This window comes from Diadema antillarum, unplaced genomic scaffold (assembly GCF_040938485.1).
Source record: "Diadema antillarum isolate AM-2024a unplaced genomic scaffold, OU_Dant_1.0 seq00000386_RagTag, whole genome shotgun sequence".
NCBI lineage: Eukaryota > Metazoa > Echinodermata > Echinoidea > Diadematoida > Diadematidae > Diadema > Diadema antillarum.
In genome coordinates, this window is record NW_027271384.1 from 326,073 (window position 1) to 350,394 (window position 24,322).

General features: G+C 39.9%; 2 protein-coding genes across 2 annotated transcripts; one reads left to right on the forward strand and one right to left on the reverse strand.

The window, feature by feature from the left end:
• The first annotated feature begins 775 nt into the window (after window positions 1-775).
• Window positions 776-10,707, forward strand: LOC139731869 (sorbitol dehydrogenase-like). The gene is made up of 9 exons (XM_071642744.1): window positions 776-1,065; window positions 3,944-3,977; window positions 4,408-4,572; window positions 5,050-5,206; window positions 7,353-7,471; window positions 8,082-8,147; window positions 8,757-8,932; window positions 9,665-9,786; window positions 10,316-10,707. Exons 1-9 carry the CDS (start codon window positions 997-999, stop codon window positions 10,470-10,472), a joined length of 1,065 nt encoding a protein of 354 aa, XP_071498845.1. The 5' UTR covers window positions 776-996; the 3' UTR covers window positions 10,473-10,707.
• An 8,071-nt stretch (window positions 10,708-18,778) lies between these two features.
• Window positions 18,779-23,557, reverse strand: LOC139731820 (uncharacterized). Its single transcript, XM_071642696.1, has one exon. The coding sequence runs from the start codon at window positions 23,555-23,557 to the stop codon at window positions 18,779-18,781; it is 4,779 nt and encodes a 1,592-aa protein (XP_071498797.1).
• Between the last annotated feature and the right edge of the window lie 765 nt (window positions 23,558-24,322).

The following is a 24,322-nucleotide window of genomic DNA, read 5'->3' on the forward strand; positions in this document are numbered from 1 at the left end:
CAAAGTAGCAGAAGTTTCATAAAGATTTGACATATATAAGAGAGATATGGACTTTTGAAGTGTCCCGTTTTTTCATCTGATGGTGATATGATTGAAACAACGACACGCTTTCATCAGATGCAGGCGATAATGGCATATCTTTTTGTTTTCTTGATGTGTAAACCCACTTTGGGTTGAACTGGTAAATATTTAGTCAGGCATGATTTCATTTTGAGAGAATAACGCAGAACATTTACGTAAATTCTGACATGGAATCAGTACCTTCTTCATTTATGCATGTTCAGTAAAGGTAGAATGACGTTATTGTTTTTAACATAGTACTATAGTATGCAAAAGAAAGTCACAATAGAACATACTCTTATCATTAGAAAAAATCAGACTTAGTGGATGCAGTGAATTTACAACTGAATGAAACTCAGATTACGATCACCTTGCTAATACGCCACCTAATAGACACGTCTTCACATCACACATATACACACACATACACACACACACACACATATATATATATATATTCATACATATACATATATATGTATATATACAAACAAATATATATATATATATATATATATATATATATATATATATATATATTTCAAATCTATGTCATTATTTGGCTTCCATCTACTCATGATGCATCTGCCTTTAATTATGATGTCAGTGATGTTACCGGTGGAAATCCAGGGTCCACTGTCCACGCATTGTAGCATGTTCGTAGTCTCCGTTCATTGCCTCATGGGACAAATTCCACCTCTGCATTTACCTGCAGAAAGCTGAATATCGGTGCCCTTCGCTAGCCCATCATTTCATTGCCAAGCCAGGTATTTTATCCGGTTGTGTCATCTACGTTAACAGTTCCAACTCCTTTAGCAGGTCAAACTCCTTGGGGAAAATTTGGCGTCCAAAGAAGAAGCCCTTCATTGTCGTAATACCGCAGAGCGTTTGTCACATCTTTCCATCCGACGCCATTTTGAAGCCTAACCCGGGAACATGACATGTACTCCCTCACCAGGCGGAAACTTATCAGTTGTCCTACACGCAAAAAATGAAATAGTTTTGGTGAGTGGCAACTTAACATTAATCACGCATCGTATACGAGGTATAATATTATGCTGACAAGCAAGCAGGGTATGGCTTTCTTGATACGTGCTAATATTTTTTCATATTTTTATAATTCTTATCATACTTTATAAAAACATTACTATTGTCAATGGGACACATGTATGTTATGTATAGTAATATGTATGTATAATATACAATATATAACATATAATAATAATAATAATAATAATAGTAATAGTAATAATAATAATAATAATAATAATAATAATAATTGTTTTGGATATAAACTCCAAATTTTATTGTCCAAGAATGGAAATTCATTTTGCCCAATTGATCGTGGGTCCGGCAGCCACTGAGCAGCGCCAGATCGACGTTGCTCTAACCTTTTCAACTATTGAACGGCAAACAATGTAGCAGCAACTCCCATCTTTTAACGTCTTTTGGTATGACGCGGCCGGGGTTTGAACCCACGACCTCCCGATTGTGAGGGCAGCCGCTCTACTCACTGAGCCAACACATCGGTACATATAACATGTAATATATAATATATGACATATAATAATATGATATATGATATATACAATGTTATACTCGTGCATATACAAACAACCGCAGGTCTATATTTGTGTCTTTTGAGACTCTAAATCAATTGCTTTTATTTTCTGCTGTAATTATTTATATGCAATTAGGCTCAATATTTTGGATAGACTGTTTAATGTCAATGATTATAGTATCGTATTATTTGTTTCGTTTGTATATTCACATCAAGAACACGCAATTTAGCCTATGGGCTGGTATGTATTTTCCTTTTGATGAAACAAACCAAGATCTATCTATCTATCTATCTATCTATCTATCTATCTATCTATCTATCTATCTATCTATTCTTGATTTCATAACAATGCTGCCCTGGTCTGCTTGTCCATTCAGACAGTTGCACGGCAGTAAAGAGCAAGTTAATCTGCATTACAGATATGTTTCTAATAGCTACTGATAAGGTATCTTCTTAGAATTTTGTCTTTGGTTTCTCTCAACGAAAAGAGCATTATGACACAGACCCAGATATTGGCGTTTTACGACAATATTATAACTGTAGCTTTTTCAATAAAACTTTTGAAACAAACGTATTGCAGAAGGAAACATATAACACACGGGTGCAGTATTACTGTTTAAGAGAGAGAAAAAGAGAGAGATCCATGTTAACTCTGAGTGCTCCATTAAGGTGATAGTGATATGATCAAATGTCATTTGTAACCGTGAAGTCATTGTCTTTCGCTATAATCAGAATTTGAATTTCATCATACTTGACAGATGCATCAAAATAGAAAAGGGCATTTTAGGATTTTTCTGTTGCTTAAAAGACTGTATGTTTTCCAGCATCGATCTGTTGCGTGGAGTTTTGATTATGAACGACCGACATTTTTAGAAGAAATCGCCAATTGTTCCTGGGTTAGAAAGAGGTCTTTATAGGCCTACTATATTTATGTGATGTATATAATTCATTATTGATTTGATACACAGTCCAATTTCTACTCAGTTAGATTCCAGTCAGTTGCACTTTATTTCCATGAAAAAAAGAATACAGATAGTACGAGGTATAAATTTGGCAAATTATCTATTGTTTAAGACTCTTATAAGTAGTGCAAGTCAAACTTTTTAAAGTATAATACAGGATGTACGAATGAACGCGTAATCAAAGAAACGCTGGGTGCATACTTTGCAAGGACCACACAAGTGAGCATCGATGAAAAAGAGTGATAAACTGAAAAACAAGAGTTTGCAAGACGCAGATCACTCGATAAACAGTATGCAAATAATGCATTTAATATTTAAAAGATATGTGTAACGATAGATCATTATAGCAGAATATGCACGTAATATAAAAAAAAAATACTATACTTGTAGCCAGTACTTGACGTACAGTATAGAGGAATGACAGTTAATGAAGGAGGTGTTTAGATAGTAATCCACTGTCCACTGATTTAAGTGTTTAATACACAATAATGTACTCACAAAATACATCAGTGACTAAAGGAAAGGCTACGCAAGTGATTAGAATTACACTCATGATGTAGAACTACCCGGGAGTGTGACCTATATGAACAAGCAAGAATCATTGAACTTCGTACTTCAGACAATAAGGTAAAAATAACATAATGATTTCTGTATGATGTATTGTTTGTGTTAAAGGACAAGTTCACCTTCATAAACATGTGGATTGAATGAATGCAGCAATATCAATAGAACACATAATTGAATGTTTGGGGGAAATCGGACAATCCGTTCCAAAGCTATATGAATTTTTAAAGCATCTGCGCAGTCACTCCTGGATGAAAAGACTACTACAGTGTATGATGTCATATGCGTAGAAAGATATTAAGAAAATATAAAGAGAATTTCACTTTTTTTAAAGTGCAAATTTCCTCGACTTGTCACTGACGTATATTAAGGGTAATATTATTCCCCTTGCCCTCTCAAAGAGACAAGACAATTGTTCTTTTGTTATGCGAGAAGAGGGAAATTATGTTGAATTTTCTTTATAATATTTTCTTTATATCTTTGTACACATGTGACACCATAACCTGTAGTCGTCTTCTCGTCCAGCAGTGACTGAGCAGAAATTTTGAAAATTCACAACTTTTCAATGGATTGTCTGATTTTCCTCAAACTTTCATTGATGTGTTCTAATAATATTACTGCATTCACTCAATTAGTGTAGCATTATTGCACGTACGGAACAGCTACCTTGATACAGAAAAATGCAATATGTATGTGAACGATGCAATCCTGTGCATAGAGCAGAATACGTGAAGAATTATTTTGGCTGCATGATTCGTTTTGAGTTCCGAAATTTGATTTTTCGTCTATTTGGCAGGAAGATGTGCCCATCTGTGAGCCACAGGAGAATGGTAAGGCACCAATGATTTTTTTTTCCAAATTTACCTAAGTGTCACATAAAACCTTTTAAAACATACTGGACTATAACTGTTGCGCATGCGTAATAAACTAAATCACTTCCCTTCAAAATTCAAGAACCAATGTTTTTGTTTGAAATGTGTGTCGAAATGAGATTTTTGTATTTTCACAGGGTAGGGACACCCATCTTCTTAAACCTTGGTTTAATATTGGTTTCTGACTGACTGTCCGATATTCTATTTGCTTATGACTTACGCTTTAGATTGCGTTCATTCTTTACTCACTCAAATTATAATGACCTAGCTGGTCTTATTTGCTAATGAACGGTACCGTATTAATGTGAAGGGGCCAGGGCGAGTCCATTGTAATTAAAGGTTTGAGACTTCCATGTGGTGTAAAAACTATATATTTGCTTTATCTCAGAGGTCCAACTCAAGATGGGAGCAGTCGGGATCTGTGGGACAGATATTCATTTTTGGTCAGAGGGCAGCGTTGGCGACGTCACAATCAAATCACCAACGATCCTGGGCCACGAGTCTAGCGGCACTGTGACGGCAGTCGGGTCAAAGGTGACATCCTTAAAAGTGGGTAAGTGCCATGATGCCATGAATAATTTTGACACAAGTCACAGCATGGAGAGGGGATGGGGAAGGGGACCGTGATCAAAATGATATAGGAATACTAGGACTTACATGACTTTTTATGCCTAATATCTTTAAGCAGTTTATGTCGTTTACTGATTTCTATATACGCTTCTGCTACCTGGGTCAGAGTGGTATATTTTGAGGCAATCCTAGTGCGCTATGCCCATTAATGTCTTGACAGTGTATAGAAAACGTCAAGTTGAAGTTTTAAAGTTTTATCATGCATGTCATACAGAAAAAAAAAAACGTAATTTGTTTTAAGAATAGCCAACCCTGATGAAAACGCACACATCGGTCGGCTTAGAACTCTCTTATTCAAGTTATCTTGAAAGGAAAATCGGATTTCTTTTCTCCGATAGTAACACAGACATTCATAGATATTTTACCATGAATTCCCTCATTTTTTCCATGACATAAACAGGTGACAGGGTTGCCGTCGAACCTGGTATACCGTGCCTAAGGTGCGACATCTGTAAGCGTGGTCGCTACAATGTTTGTCCACATTGGCTCTTATCCGGGATGACTGCTGATGGTGGGTTGACGAGATACATGTGCCATCCAGCCGACTTCTGCTTCAAGTACGAGTTCATTCCGATTTCTCTATTTCAAATAAGTTTCCTCCAATACTTAAAGGTTGATTTAAAACAAATATGTATGTGTGGATTTAGTGAATGCAGAAATATTAGTAGAGCACATCAATGAGGTTAGAAGAAAATCTGACGATCTGTTAAGTTATGAAAAAAAGGTTGTTGCCGGCACGCTTTGGTGGATAAGAAAGCTACAGCAGTTTGTGTTGTTGTTGTAGCCTTTGAACGATATGGAAGAAATATAAAGAGAATTCAACATATATACATTGTATATATTCTTATATTTAGGTTATACAGCATTATAAAAGAGCAGTTCGTCATACTCCCTTCAGAACTAAGGCAGGGCAACTCAGGAAGAATATACCCTTAACATAAAGCATTACCGGTACAATGCCCTTAGTTTTTGAAGATATCATTGTTTTAAAATGATACGCTGCCACAACACTAGTGTTGTGCAACTCAATAGTGTGTGATTACGAACTTGATCATAATACTCTATGAGGAGTTCTAAACAATAGAAAAGTGTTTTGAAGAAAAATAGATTATCACCACCAAATCAAAATTAATTGGATATCACATAGCAGTGACCATTATACATATCACATTAAGAATCACAACTATAACGTACCGCAACTTTTTCTTAGTAATATTCCGTATGATGCAGTACCATGGGGTGGGAGGGAGGATTATTGCCTATAATAGGTTATGGTCCAAGCTGCGGATCGAGTTCAGGGAAGCATCACTCTTTTTTGGCAAGTTCTGCAAGCCCTCCTGGGAACTACCGCAGGTAGCAGTCATCCATGATGTGACACAGAGTTTTGTCATGATGGCCGCAGTCTGTAGTATTACGCCGGGCTGTTTAAAAAAGCCCCATTCGTGTAGACGGCGGTCTGTGCCGTTGTATGGAGGATGCGGATGCGGTTCAGGGTGGGCCACTGTTTCCGAAGGAGGTTGAATCCCTGTCTGTGGTTTTAATTGCTCTCGGGTAAGTGTTGGTGTTGAACTTAACATGACAGGTACAATGTATCGCAGACAGCATCAGATCAGCGTCTGCCCCATTAAGTTTCACATGGAGTCAAAGTTTTCCAATGACGGAAGGACATTCAGATTGGATTGCAGGATTTACGGCGCTTTGATGGCAGGTTGTTGAGGTTATCGTGGATTTGAAGGTCATGGTCTGCATTAATTGATGGCACTGGTCATCCCAGTTACCATCCTTTCTCTTCCGCGTAGGGAGGGGAAGTGATGTGTGCCAAGTACGGGCAACCAGTGAAGAGAGGTGGACTTGAGAGTGCCTGAGACTACTCGACATCGCATTGCCGAGTTCAGGACTGTATATCAACTCGTTTCGTGTGGCAGATGTTAGCACCTACTCTGTAGTCGAGTAGGTGTTGTAGTATGAAGAGCACGTGCTGGCTTTTGAACCCCAGTTGTTGCTCGCTATTTTCCTAGTGACCATGGACCGGTAACTGGGTGGAATGAACCAAGGTGACGAAGGAGGTTCCATGTCGATCATTCTTCTGGAGTGACTGAAATCCAGTATACGTCCACCATTTCCTGCCACCTTTGGCGTCTTGCTGTTAAGTGATGCCAGGAATTCAGTGTCAATGCCGCAACTCCTGCACTTGAATATCTTTTTTTTTTTTGAATAATTTATTATGCAATAAGCTCGACACTCTTCATGTAACTAGTTGTTCCGTTTATCCTATTTGACAGTTTTACTGTAGGCCCTAATACAAGATACCCTTTTGCAAGTAATGGTATAACTGAAAAGATCAACATTTCTGTCTAAATGTTAGAGTAAGTACTACCGTATGAATACCGTACTCTATCCCCTATTCTATCCAGAGTAGCTAAGCATAGAGTCTCCATACCGTCAAGCCTCGGCTTATTTTGGAGACCCTTCTGTTTAAGTTCCCTATAAGCTGTTTGTATTTGTCTTGTATAATTGTACTAAAAACTATGTGTCGATATACTGTTTGTCATAAATGACGTGTATATAATCATATCTAATGTAACGGAATTAAGCAGAAATAAATCAAATCAAATCAAATCAAATCAAATCAAATCAAATCAAATCAAATATCATTATACGTGAACATCTAAGGTGTACGCCTAATGTATACACTGTTTGCAGACTGCCTGACAACGTGAGTCTGGAAGAAGGTGCACTTCTCGAACCATTGGCTGTCGCTCTCCATGCTTGCCGAAGGGCCAATGTCTTTGCAGGGTCCAAGGTACTCGTCTGTGGCGCAGGTATTCTAAATGCTCCTGTTAAACTGATGCCTTTTAAAAAAATTTTCTCAACGGTTAACGTATACTAGTAATAGAGGCAAAAGTATAAGTAATTGTTTTTGCAGCCAAGAGCTTGTAGTGTTACGATGAAATTAGATTATACACAATTTATACATTGACAGTTGTATATTGACAAAGGCAAGTTCTTTAAAGGAAAACACACAAAGTTCCAAGATGAGTTGCACTGGCATAGGAAAGTGTTGGTCCACAACATAGTACTTTGAACGCGTGTTCTCGCGTTTTTCAGCAATGAAAATGAATCAGTAGAACAATATTACTGGAATAGTATTACTATCAGTGATAATATGCTGGCGATGATGATCAGACATGACTGGTAGAAACTCATCCCTAATTTTGGATTTAACATGTGACGATGCATGTCTTTATCGATATAATGACACAGGTCGTGCAGGAGCAATTACATGTTTTTGCCAAAAAAAGAAAAGAAAAGAAGAAGGCAGCGTTATTACAATTTGATTGCGTTTATTGGTATCTTATACTGGAGAGCATGAATCAACTATATCCATTTTATGGATTTTCTTTCTTTTATTGCTATTTCTTCGTTTTGTAGGGCCGATTGGGCTCTTGTGTCTCTCGATTGCTAGGGTTATGGGGGCGGCGTCTATTGTGATCACAGGTTTGTATACCAATAAGGTTCTTTCTCCCTTTTGTTTATCTATATCATATTGATTTTATCATAAATTTTGCTTACACAATAATATGATAAATTGTGCGAAAAACATAGATATATGAAGAAAGATATATGTTATTGAGTTTTTGTCGGAATGAAAAATACAAGCAAATTCTGGTTTGTATTTTTATCAAGTCATTCCGTGTCATTAACATTTTTTTTTTTAAATACAATTCATTTTTATAAGACTGGTGGCCGGTGATCACTGCATCATTATTTTAGATGCCACATTTCATCACCAAGTATACATGGACTACTGATATTTGCATCAGAAACAGCAGATATTCCTTGAATTTTCCTTCTATATAATGTTACGTTTACTGTTTTTTAAGGTGGCTTAAAAACCTCGTTTGACTGACTTTGATTTTCGTAGTGATCGACAGATTCAGGATGACAACTTTACAAAACGTATATTTACGTTCAACTAATATTGAGGCACGGATTACATGCCCTATACATATACAACAGTGCTATTTCTCTTTTGGAAGCTCGTGGTATTGCATACTCTATGAGGGCTTGCATCCTTACAGTTCAAATACATTTAATAATCTACAGATCTAGAACAGTATCGCTTGGACTTAGCCGTTCAACTGGGCGCTGATCATGCCATTCTTGTGGACACCAAGGATGTCCAAGAGATGGTCAAGCGTATCCACACTGCCCTTGGTGATAAGCCCAACATCACCTTGGAGTGTACTGGGGCGCCCGCCGCTGTTCAGACAGCAATTCATGTAAGTACAGATGGATCCAATTTCAGAGCACTGTAACTTATGGCGGCCATAACTGGGGGCTTCCAAAGAAGATCAAAAACACTTTCAGTAGGTTGTGCAATGAGCCAGCTGCGACGCTATGTCAGTAAATGAATTATTTATTGTTAGGCATACTTGAACCCCCACCCCCGTTACAAATTACCATAAGTAACAGTGCCCAAACAGAATTTGTTTATTTATAATAGACCATATAGGAAAAGCAGTAAGTCTCTCCTTTTTAAAAATATCTATATTCTGTCTAAACCCTGCAACCAACGAAAACGATTCTGTTTTCACGTTTTTTGTTGTTGATGTTGCAATTTTTTATTACAACTTGTCGAGATACTGTCAAGAATGACGCATTCTTTTCACCGAGGTTGAGGAACAAGATAGTGAAATTAACTTAGAGGTCGAGGGTCAAGCTATGGCCTGTAGGTCAAATTTCAAGCTGAATGTTAGGTAACTTCAAAAACTGTTTGACTAATGTACGTAAGAGGATGTAATCTGAAACAATTTCCCAATTACATTCGAAGCTTGCTAAATTGATGCTGACCTCTCTTTTTTGCCGCAGTGAATATACCAGTAAACCATCGTGTTTTATTCATTGGTGGAACCATATTCTCAATATAATTTTCACTCTTAAGTGAAATCTAGTGCAATGTGAAAAGAAAACAGCAAAGCAAAAAGAGATTCTGTCTGTGTGGTTCTCTACAGGCTTCTCAGATAGGAGGAGTTCTGGCCGTGGTTGGATTAGGAGCGTACCACATGAACCTTCCCATTTTTCCGGCGTTGATGAAAGAGCTGGACATTCGCGGAACTAACGCTTATGCAAACTGGTATGGGAAAAGTTTTTCGCCTCCAGTGTTGTGGATTAGTTTAACGTAAGAGTGACAATTACCTCTCTTCCACCAATCCGCACACTGCTACACGTAACCTTGCAAAGTTATCAAATATTATTATTATTAGACGTATTTTCAAAAAAATCTTATTCTGTGTTCTGACTTCAATGGCAGTGCCTGTTCTTCTTTTTAAAAGCACGGACATTTCGCAACGGATTTGATTAAAATTATGATAATTATTTCTCGCAGTAGATCAGTGGATTTCACGAGATGTGTTCTTGTTTTTTCATCTTTAATAACCATCATCATACCGGCTCTTGTTAACCGTTATTAGGAAGTGTTCCCCTCTGTAATGTTTAGTCGCTTGTGACTAACTGCCGTGATATTAATGTCATCATACAGGCATCATACAACAAGAAGCGCCCTTTTGATGTATATATACTTTCCATATAATGTCAACAGAACGTTAATTGTGCAAATAAACAATCATAATATCATGGAACTTGTTATTTTTGTGTGTTTGTAGTTTTCCGACTGCTCTGGACATGCTGGCCAGCGGTAAAGTGAATGCCAAGCCGATCATCACCCACCATTTCAAGCTGAGCGAGGCGATGAAAGCCTTCGAGACTGCCAAGCAAGGAGGAAGTGGCATAATTAAAGTCATGATCCACTGTGATCAGTAGATGCCGTCTCAGGAGTTCCCTGAAGAATCACCAGTCCGGCGTTGACTTCAATATTCACAATAAAATAACGAACGAATTTCCTTTTCCTTTATTATTCAATGTACAACATAGTCGGCCAAACTCAACAAAATTTGAATAACAGTATTCTTTTGACGAAAGTGCATGATTCTATATGAATTTATAAAGGTCAGACGCCGGGCTGAACTAACTTAGGTGTCGTATAGTTCAGTGGCGGAACCAGGAGGGGGCGTACCTGGCGAGCGCTCCCATCCCACCTTTTTTCTTTTTTTTTTCTGAAATAAAAGAAATAAAAAGAAAAAAACATGGGGCTCTTTTAATTTTGTAAAGGCGCCCCCCCCCTTTACGGACTTTCTGAATCATTCTCTGCAATGATGATTACAAAGTATAACTTTTAAGATGTAATATAGAGTCTATATAGCCTCCGAGGGACTTTAGGTTACTTATTATGGTAGATGGTAAATTTTTATTGTCGAAATGATAATGAAAAATTCGATGTTATGGATAAGTTCATCGGCAAACATCAATCAAACGTATATCATTCTAAACACGTTGAACACGTACTATGCATGTTGATAATGACTGTAAAGTGTGGAGCACAGATCCAGAATAGAACCATCTCAACTGTTGGTTTTGAGTTTCCATACCGTACAAGTAATAAGTATCGTTAAAAGTAATAGACCTACAGTCATTAAAGGGGAAGGCTAGTAACTGATCAGTGGGAATCAGTGGAAATGCTGGGAGATGATTGTTCCAATCCTTATGGGATTCATTCAAGAGTTCATTGTATATCTATTGTTGTGTGAAAATGATTTGCTTCAGAACGGTCTCATATTCAAGTAATGTGCAGATTAATGCTCCGTCACTGACCAGGGACGCTAACCTGGAAGCGTTAAACTGCACATTACTTGAATATGAGACCATTCTGAAGCAAATCATTTTCACACAACAATAGATATACAATGAACTCTTGAATGAATCCCATAAGGATTGGAACAATCATCTCCCAGCATTTCCACTGATTCCCACTGATCAGTTACTAGCCTTCCCCTTTAACTGTCGTGTATTATGTGTTCATTTAAGGAGAATGACAATTTCTTGTTTGTGATGGTATCTCGTAAATAATGTCATGAAAAGCTTATTTACTTCTGCTAATGATGACTCTAACTCGGGGCGTTCAGTCTTAACAACTGACGAAGAAAAGAGAGGATGACGTTGTGCATGTTGATACTTGCCATTATAGGACAAACATTTCAAACTTTGAAACAGAACTACGTTGTAAACGTCTCAAACTATATTCATCGTGTTGTTCTAACGAAAGTAATAGTTAAAGGGGATGGCTAGTAACCGATCAGTGGGAATCAGTGGGAATGCTGAGGGATGATTGTTCCAATCCTTGTGGGATTCATTTAAGAGTACATTATATATATATCTACTGTTGTGTGAAAATTATTTGCTTCAGAATGGTCTCATATTGAAGTAATGTGCAGATTAATGCCCCGTCACTGACCAGGCACGCTAACCTGGAAACATTAAACTGCACATATACTTGAATATGAGACCATTCTGAAGCAAATAATTTTCACACAACAATAGCTATAGTAAATGAATCCCACAAGGATTGGAACAATCATCCTCCAGCATTCCCACTGATTCCCATTGATCAGTTACTAGCCTTCCCCTTTGAGGGTCATGCCATCATGATGCCCAGTTGTGGCCAAGCTAGATCAATGTATGTTTAAAACGGATAAGCAAATAAAATGAATAAAAGTGCATGATTATAGACGTGATTATAATCGCGTGGAATATGATGATTGATTACTAACAGCACAAAGACAGCACACAGACTGCAATTCAAACAATTATTGATTCTCTTCAAAGTCAGGAGCAAATCATTAATATTGTGACATTAAATAGTCTATAGCTCCATTTCAATTCGGATGTAGAATGATAATAAAAAAAATCAAGATCTGACACTTCTCGTTAATTTTTGTTTCTGCCCTGTTCAATGCAACTTCGGTGCAATTTTCGTGCATGTTTTCTTAGCGTAACATATTCTTCACACTTGGAATGATTTTATATGGATATCAAAATTAAGTGTTTCTATTTACCTGTTGAGAATGTCGTTAATGAAATTAATAAAATGAAAAGTGAAATAAAAATGTAAAAATCAGACGTGCAGTGTTATTATTTCAGTATAATACAGTCATGGAACAGAATTATCTATTTAAACATAAGATACTGCAATGTTGCACGAATAAAATGGTCAGTTTCAACATTGAATATTTTGTCGATCGGATGCCTAAAAGCATATGACTTTCAACTTGGGAAACAAGTGAAACATAAATCTATGTACCTTCATTAATTGTTTAAAACATTTTTTTATTTTAGTCAGGATATTCATGGTCACAATACAAGGTCACATGATCTCATGCAAACCGTCAGGCACCGAGAGTCCATCTTTCAGGTAACCAATTCATTATACACCGGCATAAATTGGGCAAATATATGATTTTGCCCCCCCCCCCCCTCATAATTCCCGAGATGTGGAAAATTTTCTAGCTTTTCTGTATAGAAAACTGTTCAAATATTCCACCCAAAGCATGCACCAGATTGCTGACTGTCGATTCTAAAATGCTAAATCTCCCTCGCATGGGAAGGGAATACCCCCTCCAACACCCTCCCCTCATGCGCTCTTGATTCTTTGCAATAGACTTAGTATTACATTGCAGATTGACAGATTTCCTAATATTTCATGAAAAGCGCCATACGCAACAGGTCTGTCACTTCAACTAAGGAAATACAAACCTTCTCTTGTGTTGGAATGCTGTATCTTCCCAAATCAAACCTTTCCCCTATCCCCCATAGGTCTAGTTCTATTACACTTTGACTTTGAAGATTTAAAATTTCCCATGTTCTTGTAAGATGCGATATCTTACAAGGTATTATATTTTCATTTGCATTCGAAAAAGAAATGAATGAAGGTAGCTCTCTTGACGCCCGGTCGTCTGTTCTGGGGGCAAGGGGAGAAGTTGCCATTCCTTCTTATGATTTTTTTTTTTTTTTTTTTTTTGGGGGGGGGGGGGGGGGGGGGGGGCTAACACATGATTTAGACCCCTCCCCCATAATTCCAGAGATGATGATGGTGATGATGACGATGATGATTGTTATTCTTATTATCATTATCATTACAATTAGCAGAACCTTTTATTATTTTGTTTTGTTTTTTGAAACAAAATTGTCCAAATATTTCGACCAAAGAGTACGTGCGCCAGGAAGTATAATTGTACATGTATTTCAGTTTCTGAAAATGCAAAACCTCGGCGCGTGGGAATAGGATGCAGCCTCCAACACCCTCCCCCATTAGTTCCCCACTATTCCATACTTGGCTCACTTTCAAGATTAGGCCTAAAAATCAATGTCCAAATTTTACCCCCCCCCCCAAAAAAAAAAAAAAGAAAAGAAAAGAAAAGAAAAGGGGTGATGTTCATCACTTTGTCACTTCAATTCAAAGAAAAAAACAAAACAAATATCAAGAGTTCTCCGCATAGATGACAGACTTAAATTACTACAGTTCTCTCATACAGAATGCATCCGGATATTCCACCAAAAGTGTGCGCCAGATCGATTGTTGAATTTCAATTCCAATATGCAAGTAATATTACTAATAATTAAGCTCCCTCGAATGGGAAGGGGATACTCCCCCCCCCCCCCCATCCCCGACAATTCTCTTCCGCGGTCCCCCTCCGTTGAATCTTTGGGGATTGAGAATTGTCCGAAAATTCCACAAGTTTGCACCTCTTTTTCCCACACACCTTTACTGTGCTACCGATACAATGAGAAAGAGATTCAGAGAGACAGACGGAATGAAAAACAGAAGCCAATTTGGCGATTTAGGCTTTCTTATACAGTGGTTTCAGGTTGTTGCGCACGCACGCGCGCCCGTGCTACTTGTTGTTGCTCTTTCTGCTTCAATATTTGGCGAGAAGATGAGTTGATGCTGAAGGGGGAAGGTAAGAGGATTTTGGCAGTTTGAGACGGGCCCAAGCTTTTTATTATCAGCCCATATGTCGTTAATGTGTCACCGTTATTTGATGGTTAAAAATAACTGCATAGCTGATTTCTCTGTCATTTGCATAGCCATTTATTTTGGTTGGGTAATAAGCTTAAAAAGCGATGGTTGTTTGTGTGGTACCACCTACTGAAAGAAATGTTGGAAGTTTTCGCCGTGCTAAATGCACTGCTAAGACAGTGCTATGCGCTATGCTCCATACGAGCGCTGAGCTGAGCAGCTAGCAGAGCAGAGCTGAGCTGAGCCTGAGGCTGAGCTGTAAGTTAGTAACTATAATAATCCCGGGGCGCTGTGACCAGTACGTGTTGGGGTTGTCATGCGGTTAGACCTAATAGGACTAGAGTCAAAAGGCCTATGATTTAGCTTAGGTCTAGATCTAGACTCGACTCTAGTAATAGTATACTCTACACGGACTACAGCAGAATTGATAGAGATTAGAACCCTAAATAATGATCGTGCTAATTTATTGTGAAACATGATTCTCTTACTCTGTCTAGTCTAACCGTAATACAGTTAGCTAGGTAGAAACCACCTTCTAGACTAATCTAGGGCTCTAGTCTAGAACCTAACAAAGTTACAGAGCTAAATAATAGAAAGTTGCGGTAACAAATGTATATATTTTTATTTTAAGTAATTCATAAGTGAAATTTGATTTAAAATCTAACGTTACCATGGGCGTAATTATCATTCTAAATCCTAAAGACTTCTAGTTTTATAGTTGTTGCCCTCAGGCTCATGGTAAAGATGCTAACTGCTACAAGATGGTAATCATTAATCATGATAAGTGTAGCTGCTGGTTATTGCTACTGACTCTTATATGCTGTAATGTATGATACCCTGGCACCTTGTGTAATCTTGGGTTGGCTCTTTCTTATCACGCCACTCTTCCGCCGATCCGTCTCCCGATTTCCACTTCCATTCACACTTCATCATCCGATCATCACACACACTGATGCTCTGCACACACTTGCGCTGCTCTGGCACGGAACGGTACTCACAAACTTGCAGCGAATCACAATCAAGTAACTGTGCTGTGGTATTGTCCACTGTGTTCTTTAATGCATCGTTTCACGTCTGACTCACTATTTTCTACACTTGGACACTTGAGACACGATGGAGCATCAATGAAGGTCAACACGATGAATTCTTCACTGCCTGTCTGTTCTACATCCTTACATGATTACCGAGCAGAAAAGGTGAAAAGGTGGAAAAGCGGTACAAAGTGGGAAAAGCAGAAGAAGCAGATTGACAGATTGTGCGCCTCCCCCGGGTCACAATCACAGCATCCCTCACTCGTTTCTATCAGCCAAGTCCTCTCTTCTCTTTATATGTACTGCCTATTATACTAGTAAGATGCATTTTTAGATTCGACCACAAGGTGGCGCTATTCCTGTTAAATCGGCAGTAACATTCCGGCCCCTTAATTTTCAACACGCTCGCCGGTGAAAATTATCTCTTTCTGTTTCCTTGAAACCATGGTAACCAACAATATGTAATCAAATGGTATCCCCATTAAACCAAGCACTATCTGTGCTGAAGAAACTTCACTTAGGTTTCTACAAAACACTTCAATGTTCTAGTAACAAATTCAAATACGAACAGATGGTTATCTACCATGCATACATTATAGTATGAAACAAACTAGAACAAGTTAATATAAAACACATAACCCAGTGCTCCTTTGAGTTTGGCACTTTAAACTGTTCTGACTGATGAGCATCCTACTCAACTCAATACAAGGCATGTATTTAATCAAGGCACTTGCACCTCCTGCTGCTCTTTTTACTAGAATCAATCGTCAAGTGATTGAAATCACAATTTCTCTGAGTTAGCTTGTGTTTCAGAGAGTGTTTCTATGTACATGACCAACTTGTAAATGCACAAATCTAGCTTTGAAACTCAGCTTGTCACTATACAACTAAGATCAATTAAGAACAATTGATGCAAAATGTATGCAATACCAAATAACGAGTATGCCCATAACATACCAATTTTGTTCAAATACAAAAACTCTCACTATGCATTTGAATCCTCCTTTGGCCTTTTAAACTTTCGATTCTCTTCTACCAACACCTGTCAACACCAAATCTGCAAACATTATCATCTGATGAACATATTTGCATGATACACTATTCACTATTAATGACATTTACATTGTATGTACCATGTTGTACCTCAATGATAGCATAAAGCAAACAACATCAGAACAACAAATCACCACTTGGTTTTGTCTGATTCTGAAACAATAAAATATACCTTGATAGTATACCACTGCTTCTATCTCTCTTGTTCTGACTTTGTGATCTCACAAAATCCATGTTTACTCTGATCTTATACTAGAAAACTGCAACAACTCCCCATAAAATGAGAATACAATGCAATACACTTGCAATTACAAAGTGCACTTTTGTTTTCACACTTTTCCAAAATTAACTACACCAAAACCAATGATTTGCATACCAAAATTCTATGGTTAACACCTTGACCGATTTAGAAATATTTCTCTTTGTACGTCTGTACCAAACCTCTTATGTTCCATGTTGAATCAGACTTGTGTCTGCACAGCATAACATAAAAACACATAATATCATACAGTACACCTTTGAACTGTTCCATTATGTCATAAAGCATTACACCAAATGACTCACACACTGAAGTGAGCATAGATCAAACAAAATATATCCAAAGACATATTACTGGGAGTCTCTTTGTCAAAAACTCAAACTTTTGGTATGCTTCTAAACTGCATATGTTCAGTGCTATTACATAGTGTGTACATATAAATACTCTTATCTCATATACCACTTTTGGCAAATTATTACTCTTCACCTAAAGAGCAAATTACCACTGGAACTATATTTTCTGAATGTCATCTCCAAAAAATGCACACATACTTTAGCACCTCCATATGATGCAGTATCATGAGGTATATCCACTAGTCAATGAAATATTCTTCTTTTAAGCATCAAAACATGTTCCCAGTGGTCAACTGGTGTAGCACTCCTTTTCATAATCACCTTGTGACTCAAAATGCAATACAAATGTGTAACAAATAACACAACTGCCTTTACCTTGTGTTACACACCAGAATTTTCTCTGTTATAAATGGATCCTTTTTTTTTTTTTTTTTTGAAAACTGATGTTATTTCAGCTTAAACACAAATTTAACCATTTACACATGTACTCTTCATGCAACTGCGGCCATGAAGTCCAATATCGCTTGAAGCTTATACAGTCGGCTTGTTACAGTCTCTGTCTGTATATATCTAATATGTCCAATTTTCTTTGAGTTCCATTAATTTGTTGTTTCCACATATGTCCATTGTGCATCAAACGGTTTGGAGTGTCCTCATCATGCACTTGAGCAAACTTTGTTGAATGCGAGATGGCACATATCCGGTGATCACAAAATCACGGCAAACTAAGAGTGTGGCGGCGCTTGGCTCGCACCACACCTACTATACATTTGCTATTATCTTTGAAGCAAGCAATATTCACACTATTTCAACACGCGATTCACAAATTGTTGTATTGCTGCATAACTGATCCTGCTGCATACACGCTCCATGTAAACGTCATGCTATCCTGCTTGATGCTCCAAAACATACAGCTGTGGTCCAACTTCCATATCAAATCTATTTGTGGCGGCGCTTGGCTCGCACCACATCATAAGCACAAAATAATTCACAAACTTCAGGATCCCACAACTGATTACACATCTCCTTCCAGCAAAAGGCACAACTTGCTGATAGGCCGCGTATAAGCACCCAACTTTGTCTTCACTTCTACGCTGCGAACGTAGCCCTCAGCATCTGGTAGTGTGCGTGTCACTCTCCCCAGCAACCAGGTGTTTCGTGGCAATGTCTGGTCCACCAGCAGCACCAAGTCACCAACCTGGAGATTGCGTTGTGGTTCCACCCACTTCTGCCTCTGCTGCAACTGGGGAAGATATTCTTTCGTCCATCTGCGCCAGAACAGATCTGACATGTACTGCACCTGACGCCATCTTCGTCTGGCATACACATCAGTCTCTCGGGTCACCGTTGGTGGTAGTTGTGGTTGTGACTTCATTAGAAGCAGATGGTTTGGAGTTAATGCTTCTAAATCAGTCGGGTCATCTGACACCTTGGTAATGGGTCTCCCATTAATGATGGCTTCTGCTTCGCAAAGGAGTGTCTGCAAACCTTCGTCATCTAGTGTTTGCTGCTTTACAAGGTTAAACAGCAACTCTCTCACTGTGCGTATCTCGTTCCCAGACGCCGCCATGATGTGAGCCCCCGGGAGGATTGAAGCTCCACTGTATGTTGTGTTGCAGCAGTGCATCGTTGATCTGTGCTTGATTCCATGCATCTATCTCTCGTTTCAGTTCTCTTTTTGCTCCAACCAGATTAGTGCCATTGTCAGATCTCATTACTTGCACTGCACCTCTCCGTGCAATGAACCTTCTAATGGCTGCGATGCATGAATCTGTACTGAGACTGTCAGCCTTCTCGATATGCACTGCTCTGACTGCAAGGCATGTGAACATCACACCATATCTTTTCACAACTGAACGTCCTCTCTTCACATCCAGTGGGCCAAAGAAATCGACTCCTACCCTTGTGAATGGAGGATCATCGGGCTTGATTCTGTCAGCTGGTAAGTCTGCCATCTTCTGCTTAAGAACCTTTGCTCGGTTACGTCTGCATTGGATACAGCTCCCCGTTATCTTCCGGACGGCAGAATTTGCACTTGGCATCCAGTAGTTCTGGTGAAGTCGAGCTAGTACATAGTTTCTCCCACTGTGCCCTGACATCTTGTGTATGTGTTCTAGGATCAACTTTGACACATGACTCTTCTTAGGGAGAATTACAGGATGTTTCACATTCATGGGAAGTGAACCTCGACTCAGCCTTCCTCCAACTCTCAGCAGGCCCTCATCCAGCTCTGGGTCAAGTCTATAGATAGGACTTGCTCTTTTCACCCTTGTTTTCCGTTCTCCTTTACTTGCTGTTTGAATTGAGCCTTCGTTCTGTAGTCCCTCAATTTCACATGGGAATGCTTCACTCTGGGCAAAACCCACAATCTTTGCTTCTGCAGCTTGCATTTCCTGAAGTGTCAGTCTCCCTTTCAGGGATTCATCTTGAGAAGTGGTCTGCTCCTTCTTCTGACTCATCCATTTCTCAAATCGCCTCAACCAGCACACTGCCCTTTTCAGTCTCATCCAGTCTGAGTAGTGATGGATAAGTTTGCTTGTGGGATTTGAAGTTTCCTCTTTGGTCACTTCCGTGGCAAGGCATGTTTTCTTCAATTCCAATTCAACATGCAGATTGCTTGGTGAGACTTCACTTCTTGTCAGCCACTCCTCATCTGGTGTTTGGAGGAACTCTGGGCCTTCCTTCCAGACATCTGACTGCAGAAACTTATCCGCTTCGATTCCTCTTGAACACATGTCGGCAGGATTAAGTGAAGACTCCACATACCTCCACTGGTTTGGTTTGGATCCATCTCGAATCACTGCCACCCTGTTCGCTACGAATGTCTTGAATCGTGACGTGTCATTACTTACGTAGCCAAGAACAGTCATACTATCAGTCCAGAAGAAGGTCTCATCTACCAAGATGTCGAGCTCTTGCTTGATCATGTGGTCAACCCTGACCGCTACAGTTGCTGCTGTCAATTCCATTCTAGGAATAGATACCTCCTTCAGTGGTGCAACTCTAGCTTTGCTCGTCACAAACTTCATTTGTACTCTTTCTGCATTTTTCCATCGCAGATATGTGACGCTGCCATAGCCTTTTTCACTGGCATCACAGAAATGATGCAGGGTGACTGACTCTGGCTCAAAATCTGGCAGTTTCAAGCATCTTTCCATCTTGAACTCCATCAGCCTTGGTAGTTCGGTCTTCCAGGTGTGCCATTTCCTCAGCAAGTCCGGCGGAATCTTGGCATCCCAGCCCAACCGAGATCTACACAGCACTTGGAGCAACTGTTTGGCTGGCAACACAACTGGTGCTACACATCCTATGGGATCATACACAGAGCTCACAGTGGATAAAATCCCTCTTCTTGTTTCAGGTTTGTCCTTCAGATTGATCGTCACACCCAGCGTATCTTCATTTGTAGACCACACAATACCCAGCGCCTTCTCAGTGATCTCATTCTTGACATCTAAGCTCAAGTCTCGAACACTCTTTGCTCTTTCCTCCACTGGGATCTTGGCTAGCACCTCTGGCTCATTGCATAGCCACTTCGTCAGACGAAATCCCCTTCCTCTACAGATCTCTGTCAAGTCTGACACCAATTTCTCAGCCTCCTGTACACTCTGCGTTGAACACAAACAGTCATCGACGTAGAAGTTTCGATGCACAGTACGAATGACCTCATCTGAGAAGCTACCTGTCTGGTCCTGTGCTGCTCTTTTCAAGGTAAAGTTGGCACATGATGGTGATGATACAGCACCGAAGACGTGTACCTTCATTCTGTGCTCTGTCAAAGGTTGCTCAATGTCGCCGTTCTCCCACCACAGAAATCTCAACATGTCTCTGTCTCTTTTAGGTACACGGATCTGTGAGAACATGCCCTCTATGTCTGCTTGCATTGCCACTCTGTCTTGACGAAACCTGGTCAATACTCCAAACAACTTGTTCGCAAGATCCGGCCCCTGTAGCAGCTCCCTATTGAGAGAGAAGTCTCCATACTCAGCTGAGCAATCAAAGACGACCCGCAGCTTCCCTTTTTGAGGATGTACCACACCATGATGGGGAAGATACCACACTCTTCCATCAATTCTTTGTATTTCTTCCTCAGGTACTTTCTCCGTGTACTCTTTCTTCATCATGGAGTCTACAAAGTCAGTGTATTCCCTTTTGAAGTCTGCTTGTCGTTCAAACCTTCTCTTCAAATGGCCTGCTCGCTGCATTGCTTGAAGTTTGTTATTCGGCAACTTCACATCATCTCTACGGAAGGGAAGAGCTATTTCATAATGACCATCTTCCAGCTTCATTGACTGCTCTACCTTCTTGATGAAGATCAAGTCTTCCTGTGACGTCTCTTCCTTGTCATCAATTATCCTTTCATTGAAATCTTGATTGAACAGCCTCTCAAACTGCTGGTCAATGTCAGCCTTAGCCTTCACTCTGTGAGACTGGATTTTGTTTCCTTTAGCTCCATCCCTTGATACACCGTACACCAGCCATCCAAGAACTGTTCTGCATGCAAAGGGCCCATTTGGAATTTCACTGCTTATCACCTCTACTGGCTCCATTGCCCTCGGAACATTGCTTCCTATTAGCAATCCCACATGCGCCTCTTCTGCTAAGGAAGGCATTTCGATGTTCTGCAGATAGCGCCACTTCCGCACATCCTCTTGCCTAGGAATGTCTTCCTTGTCTACTGGTATGTACTGTTGTGAGTAAACTTCTGGCAGTCGTATGATGTTGTGTCCCTGCACATCCATAACCTCTAAGTCTCTCAACACTTGGCTGGTCGTAATCTTTTCGTCTGTCATGGTAGACATGTGGAGGTTGATCGTCTTGCCTTGCACATTCAACGTTGTTGCCAGCTTTTCTGTGCAGAAGACCGCGTTACTGCCAGAGTCGATGAACGCATATGTCTCTGTGCACACACCTGTCCTTTGTGAGCGTACTCTGACAGGCACAATGGCTGGCAAGGTGTCATTTCCTGGTGAACTTGTGTTTAAGCTGCACTTAATTGCGTTTGATGCCACCGCTTGATTTTTGTTCTCACTATTCTGTTGTGGCTGCTGCGTAATAGTGGCAGAAGCCTCTGGTTCTATAGCTTGCTGCTGAGTGCCAGCCGAGTTGTTCTCCCTTTTAGGTTGATCCACCTTAAACTCCCTATGCAGCAGTGTTGGGTGTAGTTTGCTACAAATGCTGCACTTCAATCTCCTCTTGCAATTTCTTGCAAAGTGGGCAGCACCTTGAAGACAGCTGAAGCACAGACCTTCTTTTTTGCAAAATGACAGGCGGTCTTCATATGGCTTGGATGCGAGCACTGTGCAATCAGCCAGAGTATGTGTCCCTCTGCTGCAGAACAAGCACACTTCCTTCTTGCTCTCTGCTTTTGCTGCAGGCATTGCCGATGTGCTGAAACTTGATTTGCCTGCACTTGCAGACACCTTGCCTGTGCCTACAAATTTTGCTGGTGGTTTAGCCTGGTACTTCAGATTCCCATACACCGGATTCGTTGCAATCCTTGCTTGCTTGGCGATGAATGACACCACATCATCGAAGGTTATGTTGCCTTGCTTCTCCTCTTGGATGTCATCTGCTCGATTTCTCCATTTATCCCTCAGCTTGTATGGGAGCTTTCCAATGATCAGCCTTATGTTGTGAGAGTGGTTGACCTCTGACTCCATGTTGAGGTCCCTGGCAAGATTGTGCAGCTCAGTTACAAAAATCGAGAAGCGATGGAGTTCTTCTCCATCTTCTGGTTTGATGTCAGGCCATTGCACTGCTTTCATCATCATGGTCTCTACGATGAGCTGCCTATTGCCAAATTTCCTTCGTAGCAAATCCTTCGCCTTTCTGTAGGCCACAGTCTGGTCTTGGCCGTACATGCAGCTTTTCACGATGGCATTGGCTTCCCCCAATGTGTATTGGTCCAAATAATACAGCCGATCCGAGTCACTGCAAGTCTTAGCTTCGATGGTATGTTCGAATGCTCGCACGAAGGAGTGGTAATGTAGTGGGTTTCCTGTGAATGGTTTCACCTGCTTTTGTGGCAGAGAGGCCTTCATGTTTTGCTCAACGAGCATCCTCATCAGCTGATTCTGTTGCTGTAGAAATGACAACATTGCTGCATTTTCCATTCCAGCAGCACTAGCTGGTGCTGACATTTCCTCACGTGCCTTTCCATTTGCATGCATATTAAGTGGCTGCATTCTTGAAAAGCCTGTATCTAAGCTCTCTGGTGTCCTGAGTGGACTCGATGGTTGAGGCATGTATGGGTCTTGATGATACATTGGATAGTCATCCGACGTCTGCTCATCCATCTTTACAAATGGCTGTCTAAAGTCACTGTACTCCCAAATAAGTAAACGTGAACTAAACCTCGAAACTTGCTGCTTGCTTCCAGCCTGTTTCACTCTTAGTCCTGGCACTGCTTCATCAAGTCTTATCCAAAACTTGTTTAATCTTGGCCTTGCATTTACACTGTAATGTTTGCAAGTAATGTCCTTCAGGATTTCTGTAGTCCTGGCCTTGCTTAAAATATCATCCAAGACTATGCTGCTTTGGTCCTCCAACTCCTTTCAATACTAGACTGTCGACTGTAGATCTAGTCCAAGCTGGCTTCCAGTTGTAGTCCTACTGGTACCAAAGCAATTTGTGTACTGTATTAGTCCTAGCCTTGTTTATGACTGCTCGTAAGCTGTAGAGCTCTAGATCCTTTCTCATTCCAAGGCTCTGCAAACAATTGGTCCTCCAACACTTAAGATCTAGACAGTCCAGATGTAGATCTAGTCCATACTGCCACGAAGTTGTAAGAGTAAGACCACTTTCTATCCAATTGCAGTCAATATCCAGTTCGGACTGGGTATAACAGCACTCTCACATCAATATAAGATCTATTTCCAGACCTTTTCTCCTTTATCCTAGTCTTCAGGTCCAAGACTCTTCCACCATAGACTAGGTGCTAGTCAATGTGGCCTTGTGTCGACATAATATCTATAAATTTGCTATAGTCTTGGCCTTTTACCTGCAGATCTGTTCCAAGACTTCTTAACTTTAGTACTTAGTCCTGGCCTTAGTTGAAGATC